Raw genomic sequence first — 17,857 nt, forward strand, 5'->3', positions numbered from 1 at the left:
TTACTGCCCGAACAAATCAATTCACGACGACGGCGGCAAGGAACTCGTCTCATGCGAACACCCCCTGAACAGTGTCTGACTCGCGACTGTTCTCTACCGTGACCAATCCACGATGCAAAATCACTACGACGGCGGCTAGTCAAAGTCGTCTCTGACACGCTTGTTGATGCTAACGCCCCCTGAACAGCGTCTGACACGCCTACTTCATCGTATCAATCCACGATGCGGCGGCGGTAAGTCGAACGTCCGTCTGATATGCGGGTTGATGCTGACATCCCTTGAGCAGTGTCTGACTCGAGTTTGCTCTCAACCTTGACCGGTGACCACCAAGCCGTCGCTAGCCTCCTCTCGTCACCGCCGCAATGCAGAGTTCACGATGCGATGACTTTGCCAACCGTTGTCGACGAGGAACGGTTTCTGCAATACAGACAACGGTAAGCCCAACACGATGTTGTGTGAGGAACAACGCTGACGTACCACGACAAGTATGCGAAGAGACGACACCGTGTTGACCGATGCTGAGTAGGGCGGCCTCCGTAGTCTGGGTCGCGTCTGCTCTCGTCACCGCCGCAATGCAGAGTTCACGATGCGATGTCTGTGCCAACCGTTGTTGACGAGGAAGGGTTTCTGCAATACAAACAACGGTAAGCCTAACACGAGGAACAACGCTGACGTACCACGACAAGTATGCGCTGAGTAGGGCGGTCTGAGTCGCGTCTGTTATCTACCGTGACCATCAAGCCATCGACAGCAATCCACGGCGGCGGCTGTAAGTAACGTGCTGGTTGATGCTAACGTCCCCTCGTCACCACCTCAACAGTGCTGATTCACGACACGACGACCTTGCCAGTCGTTGGTGGCGAGGAAGGCAGCAGTTTTCTGCAATACAGACAACGGTAAGCTCAGCACAATGTCGTACGATGAACAAGGCTGACATACCATATTGACCTACGCTGAGCAAGGGCGGTCTCCCTTGCCCGTGGCATCTCCTCGCTGCATTCGACCCTCTCGTGGAACACGATGACAACGTCAACGACGGGCGACAGTAACACGGTGGTGGTGGTTGGTCAAAGGGTCAGGGATGGGATGGGGCAGAAAATGAAAAGTCGGGTGCAGAGAGGTATGTAGAAAAGAATGGTCGTGAGCAAAGAGTTGAAGTTGGCAGGCGAGTCCGCATTTGGAAACGGAGTGACTGTAAGACACGTCGGTGAGGAGGAGCCTTGACAATGACGAAGAGGGAGGAGGAAAGGAAAGGGACGTGTGTGATGCAAGTCACACCTCTCCCTGTGGAAGGCCGCATTGTGAGATCAAAAGGGCGCATTGGGGTTGATGATGAGGAGTAGCTGATGCTATCTTGTCGGATTGCAAGTCCACATCTGGAAACGAGCAGGATGTCGGTTGAAAAGGCACTGTGCAGAAAAGAGGTGAGAGGGATCAAATGGGTTGGACTGAAGCTCGTCATCTCATTTCGCAGCAAAAGTAGGATCTCGTACTAGACTTATCACCCATCGGCTCAAATCTTGGCATGTTCATGTATTCGTGTAGAGTGGGGTTAATGGTGTACAATGGGTATTATTCGTGCGGCGAATATAGTCGCCTCACATTGAATAATCTAATCAGTGTCAGGGAGTCTACATTGTTAGTTGCCCTTTTTCTAAGTGTAGTGTGCTCTAAAAAGAAATTCAGCGAGAGAACAATACAATGAAAGTAAATGAAATACCTATACTTTTCTACATCTAACCAAGTTCTGTTCTACTTCTTCGCTTTCGCAGTCCTCCCTTTGATTGCTGCTGTCAGGTCCCTTTTCCTCAGCCTAATCGTCGACGGTGTGATTTCGACCAGCTCGTCATCGCCCATGTACGCCATAGATTCCTCAAGGCCCATAATCCTCGGACTTGCAAGAACGATCTTCTCGTCGGCACCGGCAGCACGAATGTTCGTGAGCTGTTTTTTAATGCACGGGTTCAGGTAAAGTTCCGACGTTTTGGAGGATTCACCAATGACCATCCCGGGGTAAACTACAACAACAAAGAATTAATGGAAGGAGGCAAGTGTGATCGTGGCAGACCATACCTTGAGTTTGTGGGTGAATGAAGAGTGTTCCACGGGCCTGAAGAGGAGCCATGGAATATCCTGACGATTCGCCAGAGGCCATTGAGATGAGAGCGCCGTTTCGTCCGGTATCGATTGCTCCTCTGAACGCTTCATAGCCTTTGAAGATATGATTAATAGTTCTGCAAAACAAATAAATTAATCGAGAACCACAGCGCGAATTCAGACAAACTTGCCCTTGTCCATGCGTATCGTTTCCGAAATCTCCAGCCATGTAGCCAATCAATCCTCGAGCAGGAACGTCCATGACAATTTTGACCCATCCCTCCTCCGGCTCACCAGAGTCATAGCTCTTCATCTCCCCTTTGCGCATCGTCAGTTTCTGCACCACGCTCCCTGCGTACTCTTCTCTGACCATAACCGTCACCTCCTCGATGGGTTCGAGCCAAGCACCATTTGCCTTTCCCTCTGGGTTTTTCTCAGGATCAGGTATCATCACGGCCTTTGGCGGCCCAACAGACAGCTCGAAGCCCTCGCGGCGGAGAGTCTCGAGAAGGACACCGAGATGGAGCACACCGCGCCCGCGCACTTCCAGAGACTCGGATGTCGGGCCAGGTAACACCGTCAGTGCGACGTTGGTCTCGGCTTCTTTGTAGATTCGCTCACGGATCACTTGCGAGGTCAGCTTTGTGCCTTCGCGTCCTGCGAGCGGAGAGTCGTTCGGGTACACGTGGATAGAGATGGTCGGTGGGTCGATGGGGGTTGTCTTCAGTGCTCTCAGTATAACTATATCATTCTACAGATTAAAAAAAACTCACAGGAAGAGGCTTGGGACCTTCTGGACCCCATCCATCCGGATGAACCAATGTAACGTTCACGCCACCCCCTCCGCCAGCACCGCTATTGGCACACTTGATGCCAGCAATGCTGATGATTTCGCCCGCGCCCGCAGACTCCTTCTCGACCCTCGTCAGCCCGCGTCTGCCGAACAGCTTCTTAACCTTGCCCTCGCCAATCTTGACGCCCTCGGAGTTCAGCGCGTGCAGCGTATCTCCGATCCGTAGCACTCCGGACTGGATGCGGCCAAGGTAGAGCATTCCAACATACGGGTCCGCCTCGATTTGCACAGTGAGCATTGAGAATGGCCCTGTACGCGAGAGATGGACTGGCGGTGGGACGTGCGACATGATGAGGTCGAAGAGCGGTGTCATGCTCGTCGAGTCTGCGACATACGTGGAAGATGTGGCATCTGTGGGGCTAGTAACCAGCTTGGGTGGGGTGTCTTGCGCCCAACCCTGCTTTGCAGATGCGTAGAGGATAGGGTAGTCTGCCTGTTCGTCGGTTGCGCCTAGAGTTGCGAAGAGGTCGAAAAGGTCGCTCTCGACTTGAGATGGACGCGCCGTTGCTCTGTCCGCCTTGTTCATGACCACCAAAGGTCTATAAAATACATAAGTCGTGTCCTTTCCTCATTATGATCTGAATGAATACGCACCGAAGGCCACGAGCCAAAGCCTTGGACAAGACAAACCGTGTCTGTGTCATTGGTCCCTCCGTTGCGTCCACAATGAGTGCTACCCCATCAACCATGCTCATAATACGCTCAACCTCTCCTCCAAAGTCAGCGTGTCCCGGGGTATCCACAATATTAATAAGGTTTCCTTCGTAGTCCACGCTGGTGCACTTGGACAAGATGGTGATACCGCGCTCGCGTTCAAGGTCGTTTGAATCCATAAGCCTCTTAATGAACCCGTCCTCAATCTGGCTATCGGCGGTGATGCTACTCGAGCCTGAACCAACAGCATTGCTGCTCGACGTGGGGGTGTACAATAGTTGCTCGGTCTCCGAGAGCTGTTCCACTGTCCCAGATTGGCGCAGAAGCTGATCCACCAGCGTGGTTTTGCCATGGTCAACTATACGCAAGAACTACACGTCAGCGCTGACTCTTGATAAAAACATTGATCAAACAAGGCGAATTGCATTGACCAAAGATATAGGCCACCCACCATGGGCGATAATAGCTATATTCCGTATCCTCTCCATCCGCGCCAGCCCATCGCTGTCAAGGTGTTCGGCCTGTAACCGCGTGTTCGAAACTGAGAATTTCCGTAGAGTCTGAAGACGTGACTGAACCAAAAGGTCTGTCAGCCTGGATCCATGTCGTTTTCGTACCAGAGTACGAAACGACGAAGAAAGCATTTGGGAGCAGGACGCGGTAGCGGAACAAGTTCAAAAATTTCGCCGTCAATAACCGCCGGCTATTTTAAGATTTGGCCATCAAACTTCAATATTCAATAGTAACAAAATTAATCTTGCATTACTTAGGGGCCTAAGGGCAACATTGTATATCAGAATGGCCACTACACATGGCGACAAGGGACTTGGAAAGTGAAAAAAAAGTAGTAGTAATTTGAGATACAACAATTTTGTTTACATACTTCTACATAATTGAAAATGTGCCTGAATTACTCAGTCGAAGGAAGAGAAGAAATCGGAGTAGTTAGCTCCGACATTACTGGGATTTAAAATCACCAAGCTGGGGTGCGTCTTCAGACTTCAGGTACATTACTGGCAAGAAACCCTCCCTCATACGCCGCATTAATGGCCTTCTCCCAATCGGCCTCGCCCCAAGAAAGGACGTCATCGGGCCACCACGTATCCCAGTTCTCGATTGGTTGGCCACCGCTGACAGCATCAGGGGCTGGAGTAAACCATTCAGCATCCGAAGTGTCAAGTGCCGACGAAGACGACTCCGGCAAGGCGCCATAGAATGCAAAAGACTCACCCCCGGACGTTGGGAGCCCCCAGCCGCTGCGAGCGCGCTTATCCGAATCTTGAACGACATTATCGACATTGTCATTAGCGTCGGTTTGCTTTCTCTTACGCACTTCTGACACCGTGCCGTGTGAATTTTCAGGCTCGTGTCTAGAAGGTGGGTCTTGTTTGTCTGCCGTTGTAGTTGGCCAGATGACGCTTGAGGAATTATGATCTCCCAACGGCTGAGGCCCGGAAGCTGCATCCTGATTTGTAGTCGAGTTGGGATACAGAACAGGTTGCTTTGTGTTCTCTGTTGATATCAACTCAATTAGATGATTGTTCACAGTCATTGCGGTGTCCGACATACTATTTATCACCTCGCGCAACATTCGTTGGGCAGAAGTCTCTAGGTCATGTTGTTCGTCCACACGTAGCGAATTAAAGGGTAGTCCAGTGTCCGTCAAAGATGCTCCGTTCAAAGCATGATTCGCACCAGTCTGGGACGAGTTAGCCCTTTCGTTGAGCTGCTCAACTATTGTGTTTCCGTGGCCATTCGGAGCGTGAGCGTAGATGTTCCAATTATGTTGAGGGATATTCATGGAAGGTAAAGAATCTCTATCTGTGATATTGTCTGTTTGCACCCCGACGTCGATATGCTTCTTGAGCTCGAGGTTGGCGATCGAATTTATAATGTCATGCGAGTACTGATTACACAAAACATCATCCCAGTCAAGGGTACCATTCGACGAATGCGCCGGGAGGGTGTTAGATTTTACGGACGGGTCTTTCGCTTTGGAAGAAAGAGGGTTGATTGGTACACAAGCCGATGGAACCTCAGCCTGCTTAGAAGTTTCTCCAACACGGATGGCAGGCTAAAGAAATGTTTATGAACAACCGGACCTAAATTATATACGAGCGAGAAAACATACCTTTTTACCCTTATTCTTCGCGATGGCTGTACCTTTCAAACTTTTCTCAGCGTCGTCTTGTGTGTGTACATGCTTCTTGTTGTAAATGGCAGTGACTGAGCCGCGATCTGAAGGTAGCTGCACTGATAAAAAGGAAGGACAAGATACTTTGCTCTCAGCCCCATTGTGGCGACAAAGATAGATGATCCCTCCATGTTGCTGAGCATATGCGTGAGCGCTGTGATGAGTCAGACCAGAAACCAGCTGGATAGAGAGCCTTTTCTCTTCATCCAGCTTCCATTTGACGAACTCGTCGAGATTGTTCCATTTGAGATGGAGAACCGATTTATCATTAGCAAGTGTCTGAGAAACTGAGGCTCTCGCGCTTGAAGCTTTCAGTGGCTTAGGAAGGATATCCTTCGCTTCAACTAAGTCAGGGATAGATGACATTGAGAGAGGCATTGAGGCGAAGAGTTTATGTGAGATGATGAAAGCAAAGGGTGGATGGGGGGCAAAAGGGCGATAGCAGAAAGAGCATCGAATTTATACTTCAGATATCCCATTGTTCAACGATTTGATGAAATGCCACTAATTTCCTTGTTTGTAAAATGGCACACACAGCTGCGAAAGAGAATGAGTGGCAAAGGGGAGAACACACAATCGTTTTTGGACAAACACCAAAGAGCCGGGCCCACGAGGCCCCTTCAACGGGGACACCCGAATTTCGAGGTTCTAGATCAATGCAATCCATTGAACATTCCACAGCTATATAGCACTACGGCTACAGTCCCGTACAATGAGGTTGGTCAAGCAATTAATTTAGTTTTTTTAACATCACATATACATCCTCACTGGCGGGGGATGCCAGTGGACGACAGTTAGATAGGCCCAGTGGCGCGCTTGAAACTTACTCCACTGAGTCCGCGTAGATAGTAAATTTCTGAAAGTGTATGTATGGCAAATTTGAATCACTGAAGTCTGCGGAAGTGCACGGAAATCCGTCCAAAATTTCGCCTCATTCTGTGTTGCAGAATTTCCTTGAAGCTGCTTGTGGCAGGCTACCTTGGGCGACCCAGGTCGGTAAGGAGCTGGGTGACTAGCCGACAATCCCGATTCCCGACATTGCCAAGCAGCAAGTCAAGACGAAAGGGACGTGCCGCCATGAGTACTCGTTAATCATATAGCAAGGACTGTTAAAAAGTTATATGACTTCACTATGATACAAGTAAACAAATTATACTTTCTATTCAGACGATACGCCCACACAATTAGTTATGCCAAAGACCCTCTGAAAGACCGTAAATAATCGGAATATATTTACAATATATCTGAGCATCTTTCGATGTTTGAAATTCAATGTAAATTAGCCGTGAGCGACGAACTGAGATGGTAAGGAGGGAAGCACGAAAATATTCGAGTCCGAAGAGTCCGGGGAAGTAGTAATAATACAAGCCTTAAGCTATGGCAAAGCAGCCCCTTTCCCGCCTGCTCGTTGGGTGCTTGCGTCCCCGAGATTTGCGTCGTACTCTGGCGGAGGCTCCGAGCTGTCCTGTGTGCCAGTGGATGATGCCTGACATGATGGACCGCTGGCGCTTATACCCGCCAGAGCCTCAACGTGCTGAATTTGTGCCCGTAAGAGATTGAGCTGTTCCAACAAAGCCTGCTGATTGAGCGCGGAGGTAGGTGTAGTGTATTCTGTAATTGGAGACACAGGCGCACTCGACACCGATCCCGAAGACGTCCCAGCGAGCGATTGAGTGTTGATGGTGCTTCCAGAAGGTACAGAGAGCAGTCCATCTGACGAAGGTGACTTCTCGTCAGGGTACACAACTGGTCGAGTTGTAGGCGGAGCCGTATAGGGGTTTATTCCTGTGGGATCTGATCCGGACACGTCGACCAACAGATGGAAGCCGCCTTCGGCGCCAAATGCCTTCTCCACCTTCAGCTGTTCAGCCTCTTTCAGTCGTCTGCGTCTGCGTTTCCTCAGAAATATCAGGCACAGTACGATGGATATGGCGATCAAGCATCCAGTGACTGTGCCTATGATTATCGGTATCACAGGGCTCTTCGAGCCGCTCGAGGTTGCCACGGACATTTGTGTGTCGGTAGGGCTTGCCGCGCTAGTTTCGAAAGACATTGATGATGATGAAAATGAAAACGACGTAGTTTCAATCGAGGATGCGCTGGATGTGGACGAGAAATCGTCGAAAAAGGGAGACGTGGTCGATTCTTGAAATGGAAACGAAGTTGGGGATGTGAAAGGGAAAAACGTCTGGGAGCTTGAGGCCGACGTCGTTGGAAAGAAATCAATGGATATGCTCCCCGTCGGAAAAAATGTAAATGGATCATCTGAAGGAAAAAAAGCAGATTGGAAAGAACTTGAAGATGACGATGACCTGTTGACAATTTGAGTTACGGTGGCAAAACGTGGATGAATTGGACGTAATGCTACGTACGATGAAAATTGGCGCTTAAAGTTTGGAGAATCTAAATCGTATTTTCCCAGCTTTGGAGGAATCTTTTCGTTTTCGTTGGGTAGGAATAACGCGCGTGTCGACTTGCATGCGAACGCGAGGAGAAAGAAAGGAATGTTTGTCGTCGGAAGACTTTGGGATTGACGCGCCATCGAAGCGGGGTGGTCAGAGAACGATAGGGGAATGAGAGTTATGACCTGGGGTGCATCGGTAGGGGTTTAGAACGTAGGCCAGCAAGACGCTCAAAGATTGAGACAGAAAGACGGATCGTCGGCTAGTTGAAGCATAGCATCGGATGCATTTGTTGCATGCTGGTTGCATTGCTTCCATTATGGACATTCGAAATTCGCCTACAAGACAAGACAACATATGCAAGCATGTTTTTCAAAAGAGGCTCATAGGACTATTTTGCGGATGCACTATCAGCAAAATATGATTGAACTACTTGTAAAGTATCTATGTGTGGGCGGCGGTATAATAAAATGTCGTAAATACATGCAAAATCAGGAAAAAATGTAGGTATCTCAATCAATGGAATGTGGGTCCGTCCATGATATAATTTACTAATCAAAGTGACGCTTTCCAGAGTCAACAAGTTCGCTTTTCGTATGATTATCAATACACATACTACACCGAATTGCAGGAGCTACAAAAGCATTGCGTCTTGGTGCTACCAGGGACGTGCGATTGATGACCAAATAAATTATGCGTGTCGTTAACGGAGTCGTAGTGGGGCAGGCTTTCGGTGCCGGAATGCTGGTATGACAGGAAAAGGGGTGTGGAGCGGTTCTTTACATCTGTTGGTGCCTCAGGCATTGACTGCTGCAAGCGTTCAAGGTCCTTGATTTTCGCCCTGAGCGAATTCAGCTCTTCAAGAATTGCAGGATTTGTCGACGTTGATGAGCTAGCCAGGGCTGAACCGGAGTCATCCCGCGATGAATAGAGGACACCCCCACTGAACGGGTCCGACGGCGATTCAGTAGAGATTTGATGACTACGGCTTTGCGAGCTGTAAGACTTGAAGAAAGCTGACGAGGAAGGGTGGGAGTACATTGCAGTGGGATTACCGCTAAGTGAGTCCTGTCGTTTCAGCCTCTGGAATTTGATTCTTTTTCGTCGACAGAGATAGATGAGGAGTGACAATATCAGAGTAAGTAAAGCTCCCAGAACACCTCCAATTATGGCAGCCAATGGAGGTCCCCCTACAGAACCTGAAGACTGGCCTGCCGTTGAAATTGGATTAAAGCTACTCGCGGCCACGGACGGTAAAGTTGATTTGCTGGGCGAATAGCTGGAGGAGTAGTTTGAGAAAAGTGAGGAAGTCACAGCAGTTGCGGAGATTGTGATGGCACCAAAAGAGGTCGTAGAGATTGGGGACGATGTACTGGCAGACGATGATTGCATTCCACTACAGTATGTTATTATTCAAATTGATATAACAGAGCGACACATGGTGAAAACTTACACTCCTGGAGGAAAAAATGCTATCGATTCCGCCAACAATCCTCGACGTGGGCTGGTGATCAGTCGTTCAGCAGTCTTCAATTCTACGAATATCAAATTAGACTTACGATGATTCTACCAGGCGAATTTTGTACCTCCCTGAATCAGGGTAGGAAGCATCCACCAAGGAATAAGTGCGTTGTTCGTTGTTGTAGATCACAACAGTATTATTCAACGAGAGGGAGTCTGCCGTGATTTCGCTATACAGCACGGTGTCCGCCAAAATGTTAGTTGCGTCAGAACTTGAGCTGACAATTGTGTAGGCCTCTGGTACTTCATAACCAAAAGTTGCGTTGTAGCCGTAGTTGAGGAGGATTTGGTAACCGTGGATACATGTGGCGAAGCAGAAAGTTACAACCAACAACAATCTGGTGAACACGGATTGAGCTCGACTTTTCTGATGAAGGAAATGCAAAATGGGATCATACAAAGGGTGATTTGACATCGCCAAAAACTCTTTACTAATATCTAAAATCTGCAACTGCGGATTCGCATGTCGCACCGGGAGCGCTAGCAGGGAGGTGGGGGACGAAGGCAAGGATTGATTGAGTATCCACTGGGCCGCAGTAAGATTTCTCCATTATTGACATGGCGAACCATCCCCGTGAAGAGAACCTGAAACATGACGGAAACATTCGGGGTCTAAATCATGAATGATATTCGACCTTTTTGAACTTCTGAGTTCCAACGCCCGTCCACACTGTATGCTGTACTGGAACGATTATAACCAGAGGAGAGGCGCCGCTATATCTCATGTCATTTCAGTCGATCTTTATAGGTCTAGAGAGTGAGATAGTCCCGAATGAGTGAGTGGGAATATCCCGGCTTCGGCAATTCAGTATGGAAGCAGTACAGAGATAAGATGAACTTGATCTTTGTTATCTGATAAAGTAGTGTCAGGATTGTCTTGGCTCCTGTTGCCGACATTGCGCCGATGATTGTCATTCCCCACATCCAAGCTATCAGCCTTGAAACAGTCATCATCGGACTTCAGGAACCAGATTTTTCAACAGTAGTATAACCTACTGTCAGATACATGGTTTTGTCAGTCTCATTTATTTTAATTAGCAGAAGATTTGACAAAAAAAATCTGAGCAAAGGTTCCTTCTACTATTAATACTCTTTCCATTGGGACGACTAGATAGTTTGAATGGCCGGTGCTGATCCGATATTTTGGAGATGTAGTAATTCAATGGCTGCCTAAAAGTTAAAACCCTATGGAATTCTCGTTTCGTAGGTCAGGTAGTGACTAAACACAGAGTTGCATATATACGGATTTGCATTCATTCTAACCTTATTACGTGCAGATATACCGTCAAGTATTCGGTGTTCGACACACTTCCCAGACCATTGCAGACCTGAACTGAAGAAACATGGATATATACCATGATTTCTAGTTCTGAACAGGGGGACTTCTCGATCTCCGTGACGGGCGATCAGTTGTATGCATAGGAACAACTAAACGCACATGGTGCGTTCTTTCCCGTTTCTTGACTTTTATGTAAAGATCACCGACACCCCTGGATCAAAAGGTTTAGTTTGGCAAAGTTATAAAAAGTGGAGTTAGTCTTCGTACAAACTCTATCGACTGACCCCATACGCCCCCAGGCATCTCCACACTCCTTACCCATCTCGCCCAACGTCTCTCCAGGTCACCCGCGGCCAACTTGACCAGCTAGCGAAGCAGATTGAAACTCGCCTAGTCCAATCTTCGTGCTTATTTTTGAAGATGAGAATTCCAATCACTTTGGCCTTCGTGGCTTCGAGTGTCTCGTGGTCGTCAAGAGTTTATGCTGCCACTGTAGCAACTGACGTAGCTGTAGGAGTTGACGCCACCGTTTCTACGGATTCCGCCTCTGCAGGTTCTGCTTCCTCAATTTTTGGCTCGTACTTCCTTTCGGAGAGCATCGTTGGACACGATTTCTACAATCATTTCAACTGGGAGAACATTTCCGACCCAACTCACGGGCGTGTGTGAGCACATTTTTTCGCCTTCTATTCTCCGACGTTATCTGAAGCCGAATAACCCACCAGAGTCTATGTCGACGAGAAGACATCTGTCCAACATAATTTGACTTACGCCAAATATAACTCATTCGTTCTCCGGACCGACAACAAAGCCATCCTGGACCCCGACGGCCCTGGAAGGGAGTCTGTCCGCATCATCACAAAAAAGAGTTACACAACTCACGTCGCAGTGTATGTGTTATATCCTGATATTCTTTGGGTCTTACTCACATTGTCTTGTAGTTTCGATGTTCGACATATGCCACAAGGATGCGGGTGAGTTTTTGTTCGGTTGACGCGTTAAATGCAAGCTCTTCAACCGAAGAGTCGCGATCTATTTATAATAACTCGGCTGAATGCTTATTTTAGGACATGGCCTGCAATTTGGTCGACCACCGCTCCGCCCGATCCTAGCTGGCCCAACGGCGTAGGTACAGAACTGAACATTTGATCAGCCACTGACTGTTACTTTCTTACAGGGAGAAGTCGATATCGTCGAAGGTGTCAATGACCAAGGCCCCAACGCCGCAACCCTTCACACTACTACAGGTATGTTTTTTAAATCAGGTTCTAGTATGCTATTCGCTTCAACCTCAACACTTTGTGATTGACAGGATGCACTATGCCCGAAACGCGTCCACAGCTAGGGCAAGTCTCATTTAAGTGTTTCTCCCAGGTTCATTAACTTACCCTCTCGCCTTTACAGAACTCCCGGACAGAACGACTGCGACTGGCTCGTCAACTATAACACCGGATGCACCGTCAAAATGTCGGGCCCCAACACTTACGGACCCAGCTTCAATGCCAATGGAGGTGGATGGTTCGTCACAGAGCGCACAGGCGACCATATCAGCGTCTGGTTCTGGCAGCGCAATGACCCCAAAGTCCCATTCGACGTTAAGTATGGGAGCCCAATTACCACCCCACGCACATGGGTAAGGCTCCTCAATGTTTAGGTGCTACTTTATAATACTGACTCGCGGGTTCACAGGGAAAACCTCAGGCGTTCTTCCCGAACACCAACTGCGATTTCAAGAAGTTCTTCGCACCCCACCACATAATCATCAATTTGACGCTTTGTGAGTTGTGTATCATCCGTAGAGTCCACTTCGAATTCTTACAAGCTTTTTTAGGCGGTGATTGGGCTGGCCAAGCAGACGTTTATGCTTCTTCTGGATGCCCATCGACCTGCCTTGGTAAGTCAATCTCGGCATAATTGGCGTGGCGCAGCTCTAAAACGTCATCTGTGTCCTGTTAGACTATGTAAACAACAACCCCGCTGCGTTCTCGAACGCATACTTTGACTTTGCCTCTGTCCGCATATACCAGCCCACTCCTTTCCTTCACAACCGGGGGCATCACAGCACATTCTAAGCACTCGCCTTTACCTCTGACGGATCCTCGGATTTTGGCATTCAGTCTTATTAAAGGTTAAATGGTCAAGGTGGATTAAGATATGAGCTGATATGCCATTAGCAACGGAATATCCGTCTGCGCGTTCTCTTCAGAACGGTATCAATGGTAGTGAGAGGGTGTTTGTATATCCAAAATTGACCTTACATACATGTTTTAATTGAAGCTTTGTAGCTGTTGCTGTCGTTAATAATATCACTCATTTTTACTGATTGCTCTTAACTTGGGTGAAAGTCTTTCATATCCATCGGTTTTGGGTCTCAAATGGGACGCTAGAAAGGCCTATTAACTCAAAAAAATGGCCCTATAATCTTAAAGGGGCTGAAACACTCTAAAGTTTTCGATGGTCACCGTGTCGACAGATACTGTCCACAACCGTTCTAAAAATAAACACTAATCATGAGCTAAAAATAGGCCTGTCTATTCCTTAGTGTGACCATGCAGCGCATTCATGGACTGGATACACATGATGTGATAAACAGTATGGCAACTATCCAACTATCTCATCTTTGCTACTATTCTAAATGCCAAGTAGTGACATTAAAGTCCCAGGTACTCTTATTATAGCAGTTCGACAAATTTTCGACATGCATACACCTTTCCATGTGATGTATCAGCTCATTAGTACTCCTTATAATCTCGTGCCTGACAACACTACAAGTTTGCTTCCAGTAACTTTTGGACTTTTTTTCTCCCGAATAACTGACAGACCAATAGGTCCAGTTCAGATCATGCGGAATGCCTTCGTGGCAGCGATGATATATATAAGTACCCTGTTGGCTGGATCCGAAATGTGATACAAAATTTATAAAAACCAGCTTTGCTGGGCGTTTCAAAATACCTACTTCCCTTCTCTCCTACATCCTCACCACCAAAAGGTTTTTGAGTAACCGAATTGGCCATGCTGACTCGCAGGAAGTTGATATGCACTCTATTGCTCTCCTTAGCATTCCTCAATCCAGCTCTCGCTAAGACATACGCTCTCACCGACACAGTCGTCGGATCTTCCTTCTACAACTTCTTTGAGTGGGAAGCAATTGACGACCCAACACACGGGAGAGTGTGAGTGATATCTAGCATTGGACATCATCGCAATAAACTGAACGTTGTATTTCATCCATTATTTAGGAACTACGTCGACGAGCAAACTTCACGAGCCCTCAATCTGACATTCGCCTCTCCAGACTCATTCATCCTGCGAACCGACTTTGAGAACGTATTGGACCCCAATGGTCCAGGACGTAATTCAGTAAGAATAAGATCAGTAAACACATATACGAGTCATGTCGCTGTGTGCGTAGAATGTTGCTGTAGGTCGACCTTTGGAAAGCTTATATTTGTTTTGGATTAGGTTCGACGTTCGACATATGCCTCAAGGGTGTAGGTAAGTCAGCAAACAACTCATCTTCTAATAGGACAGAGATGAGCTTGTTCACTCACTTTGTTGCATAGCACCTGGCCGGCCATCTGGGAAACGAAGGAAAGTGATTGGCCAGTAGGGGTGCGTGATTTGAGTTTCAATCGACATCATCTTGAAATGCTTGACTAACTCAGTACATACATATTTAAATCGCAGGGAGAAATCGACATCGTCGAAGGTGTGAACGACCAAGTTCCCAATGCGGCAACCGTTCATACTTCTCCTGGTGAGTATCACATTTTCAGGATTGCATACCTTGCTAAAACGGCGTGTGGGACCCTTTACAGGTTGTGTTATGCCTGCCGACAGAGCACAGACTGGGTAAGCCAAGTACAAAACCAATAAACATCAACAACAACTCACAACTCCACTCCAATACCACAAAAACAAAACTCCACACAAACTCGACATACCACTATATTTATTACCCAGAACAAGCGCCCAACTGGATTGTAACACCGAAGTTAACGAAAACGCCGGGTGCTCCGTAAGCTTCCAATCACCATCGACGCCAAACAGCTACGGACCACCATTCAACGCTAACGGTGGAGGGTGGTACGCCATCGAGCGATCAGATTCGTTTATCAAAATATTCTTTTGGCCACGCAACGATGATTCGGTCCCACGAGAGGTCTCGACGGGCGCTCGGCGCGTCAACCCTGATGGTTGGGTATGATTTGCCCCTTCACATATTACGATTGGAGTGATTGGAACATTGATTTGGGATGTTGTTCTGTGCAGGGAACGCCCGCTGCGTTTTTCCCATCGACGAGCTCTTGTGATTTGGCGGAGCACTTCGAGGAGAATAATATCATTATCAATCTAACATTATGTGAGTATTTGCGTTTACACCTTGTCAACCTTGAAGCATAAAATCTTACTACGACACTGCATACGACGCTGAATCGTAAATTGAAGGCGGCGACTTTGCAGGAGCTGTGTACCCAGCTTCAGGATGCCCAGGTACCTGCGTCGGTAAGTGCTTTCACCATTTATGCGTACACGAGTGACGAGATTCTGTTTGCTCACCTCGTCAAATAATTAAATAAATAAAAATCCAACAGATTTCGTGAACAACAATCCTTCGGCATTTCAAGACGCGTTTTTCGATTTCAGCTCTATTCGCGTGTATCAGTGATGTATCATAAGGAGATTATATGGGATTTAACGGGACAAAAGGATGTAAATTGTAGATTCTAAATGGATGACTTGGGAAGAAATCAATATGAATATACATGTAATAGTACAGAGATAGTAGCAAAACATACCGCGAAATACTGTTTTTTACCACCAAGATCTCAAAGTTTAGCCAGCATCAGATATCCACAGAGAGAAGAGAGAAATGAAGAAGAACGAAAACGCAGGGTTTGCATCCAGACCGTGCTAGAACAAGTCATTAACCGGAATCAAGATTCCCACTCCCTCTCCCAACAATCACTGGCAGGTTGCAAAACCATGAATTTGGCATTTTATTTGTAAAACGGATTAAAAATGGGCGATGTTTTTCCACGCCGCAAAGCACATTATGTGCTTGCACCAAGGAGTCCTTCAGTTCAAGCCATCCGAAAATCTAAACATGCCATCTAGATATCAATAGAGCTATTAAAAAGACGAATGACAACGCTCAAGAAGAACTCAAGAACTCTCTATGTAACCACCTCCCCTCCACTCCCCCTTGCCATATTTTTTTTCCAAAACTTAAATCTACTCAACAGTCCCCGACGACGTGATGGTGACTTTGGCAGTTGGCCTCCCGCTCTCCGTGCCGGTCTTCTCAATGGCCTTGACGACCTCCATACCTTCGACGACTTTGCCGAAGACGACGTGACGGTTGTCCAGCTTTGTAGAGTAGAACAGAAGATAAGAATGCGAATCACCAAGCCATGAGAAAAAATTAGAAACCGAGAACAGAAAGAGGAAAAGGAGGAAAGACGTACCCAGGGAGTTTTCACGGTGGTGATGAAGAATTGCGAGCCGTTGGTGTCGCGTCCGGCGTTCGCCATGGAAAGCAGCCCAGGCTCGCTGTGCTTGTGCGCAAAGTTTTCGTCTGTGTAAATTGATGAAACAAGGATGGGTACAGTTCACGTCATTGAGACAGGGAAGGGCCGAAACTTACCTGCGAATCTAGGTCCGTAAATCGACTTTCCGCCGGTACCATTGTGGTTTGTAAAGTCGCCACCTTGCAACATGAACTACCCGTCCCCAACATCCCAAACGAATAAGACAACAGCAAGTAACCAAAAAAAGTGAAGTGAGCGTCAACCTCGTTTCTCAACCGGTACGTATACGGAGGTCTGTCGTGAAGAAGACACGTACGTTGGGAATGACTCGGTGGAAGATGCTTCCGGCATATCCGAACCCATGCTGACCTGTCGCGAGTTCGCGGAAGTTGCGCGAGGTTTTGGGGACTGTGTCGTCGAATAGCTGGAACACGATGCGCCCGGATGGCTTGGAGTTGATGGCTACATCAAACTATACCCCCGTACACGAGTCGAAATTCGAAATTTATACGCCATTACAATATATGTATTGGTATTGGTCATGTAGTTTGAAAGCCCGAAACCAAGATGGTTTATTAAGAAGAGATTCACTAGCTCGTCAGAATTAACATTTCACATACAGTGTAAGCTAAAAACTCACGAAAACATTCGCCCTGGAGTTGAGCGACCCAGAAGGAGAAGCAGCAGCAGAATTCTCGTTCAGCACGGCGTACACTGGAAGAGCAGAAGCAATAGCGAGAGTGAAGTACATTGTTTTACCCGCCGAGGCGGAAGTAGTGAATCGTCTAAGAAACGAGGCCATATTTTGTTACTTTTGGTGTAGAGAAGAAAAAAAAAGAGGAACAAGAAAGCGGAGGAGGTGTGGAGTTGTTGGAGAGAAACGTCGACACGACAAACCCCGCGGCCGAGTCCCTAACGCGGCCGACGAAAAATATCAGGGTCACATGATCTCTCCACGACGCGTCGCGCCGCGAGAGCTTAAGGTGACTCGGTAAAGTTTTTGAGAGCCGCAAGCTCTAAACCTCGAATCCCATTTCCCAAACTGAAGTGCTGTAGTAAATAGAAGATCCCAGCCAAATCATCACCATCTTCGGGCAAAATAATTGAACTGCGCGGATTTGCGACATTCCAGTGCCCCTATGAAGCTGGGCGGCGGTAGGGTTATATTGCTTTATAGTCATCAAGAAAGATATGGTCAAGAAATAATGAATTAATGCTTTATACAGTAAAAACGCCATGATTGGCCAAGAAAGATATCTACAGTAGAATAATAGAGCAGAGAAGTAACATAAAATAGTTTTAGTTGCATTACAAAAACGAAAAGAA

General features: G+C 47.4%; 6 protein-coding genes across 6 annotated transcripts; 2 read left to right on the plus strand and 4 right to left on the minus strand.

The window, feature by feature from the left end:
• Nucleotides 1-1,752: 1,752 nt before the first annotated feature.
• On the minus strand, nt 1,753-4,248 carry JR316_0012676 (50S ribosomal subunit assembly factor BipA; the record flags this gene model as incomplete). Its single annotated transcript, XM_047898296.1, has 7 exons — nt 1,753-2,018; nt 2,074-2,234; nt 2,271-2,818; nt 2,871-3,489; nt 3,545-3,962; nt 4,056-4,176; nt 4,222-4,248. The coding sequence occupies 7 exons, from the start codon at nt 4,246-4,248 to the stop codon at nt 1,753-1,755; spliced, it is 2,160 nt and encodes a 719-aa protein (XP_047743185.1).
• A 350-nt stretch (nt 4,249-4,598) lies between these two features.
• On the minus strand, nt 4,599-6,176 carry JR316_0012677 (uncharacterized protein; the record flags this gene model as incomplete). Its single annotated transcript, XM_047898297.1, has 2 exons — nt 4,599-5,678; nt 5,736-6,176. 2 exons carry the CDS (start codon nt 6,174-6,176, stop codon nt 4,599-4,601), a joined length of 1,521 nt encoding a protein of 506 aa, XP_047743186.1.
• Nucleotides 6,177-7,173: 997 nt separating this feature from the next.
• JR316_0012678 (uncharacterized protein) lies at nt 7,174-10,281 on the minus strand (the record flags this gene model as incomplete). The annotated part of the gene is made up of 6 exons (XM_047898298.1): nt 7,174-8,110; nt 8,171-8,385; nt 8,984-9,596; nt 9,654-9,704; nt 9,760-10,088; nt 10,174-10,281. The coding sequence occupies 6 exons, from the start codon at nt 10,279-10,281 to the stop codon at nt 7,174-7,176; spliced, it is 2,253 nt and encodes a 750-aa protein (XP_047743187.1).
• A 1,139-nt stretch (nt 10,282-11,420) lies between these two features.
• Nucleotides 11,421-13,072, plus strand: JR316_0012679 (putative glycosidase C21B10.07; the record flags this gene model as incomplete). The annotated part of the gene is made up of 10 exons (XM_047898299.1): nt 11,421-11,665; nt 11,726-11,890; nt 11,942-11,974; nt 12,068-12,125; nt 12,178-12,247; nt 12,313-12,346; nt 12,405-12,633; nt 12,690-12,777; nt 12,832-12,894; nt 12,957-13,072. 10 exons carry the CDS (start codon nt 11,421-11,423, stop codon nt 13,070-13,072), a joined length of 1,101 nt encoding a protein of 366 aa, XP_047743188.1.
• Nucleotides 13,073-14,012: 940 nt separating this feature from the next.
• Nucleotides 14,013-15,669, plus strand: JR316_0012680 (putative glycosidase C21B10.07; the record flags this gene model as incomplete). Its single annotated transcript, XM_047898300.1, has 10 exons — nt 14,013-14,173; nt 14,240-14,404; nt 14,463-14,495; nt 14,564-14,612; nt 14,688-14,757; nt 14,819-14,852; nt 14,964-15,201; nt 15,273-15,363; nt 15,450-15,506; nt 15,596-15,669. 10 exons carry the CDS (start codon nt 14,013-14,015, stop codon nt 15,667-15,669), a joined length of 972 nt encoding a protein of 323 aa, XP_047743189.1.
• Nucleotides 15,670-16,235: 566 nt separating this feature from the next.
• On the minus strand, nt 16,236-17,333 carry JR316_0012681 (cyclophilin peptidyl-prolyl cis-trans isomerase Cyp2; the record flags this gene model as incomplete). The annotated part of the gene is made up of 5 exons (XM_047898301.1): nt 16,236-16,370; nt 16,469-16,578; nt 16,648-16,723; nt 16,848-17,003; nt 17,172-17,333. The coding sequence occupies 5 exons, from the start codon at nt 17,331-17,333 to the stop codon at nt 16,236-16,238; spliced, it is 639 nt and encodes a 212-aa protein (XP_047743190.1).
• Nucleotides 17,334-17,857: the final 524 nt, after the last annotated feature.

Source organism: Psilocybe cubensis, chromosome 12 (assembly GCF_017499595.1).
Source record: "Psilocybe cubensis strain MGC-MH-2018 chromosome 12, whole genome shotgun sequence".
NCBI classification, from domain to species: domain Eukaryota; kingdom Fungi; phylum Basidiomycota; class Agaricomycetes; order Agaricales; family Agrocybaceae; genus Psilocybe; species Psilocybe cubensis.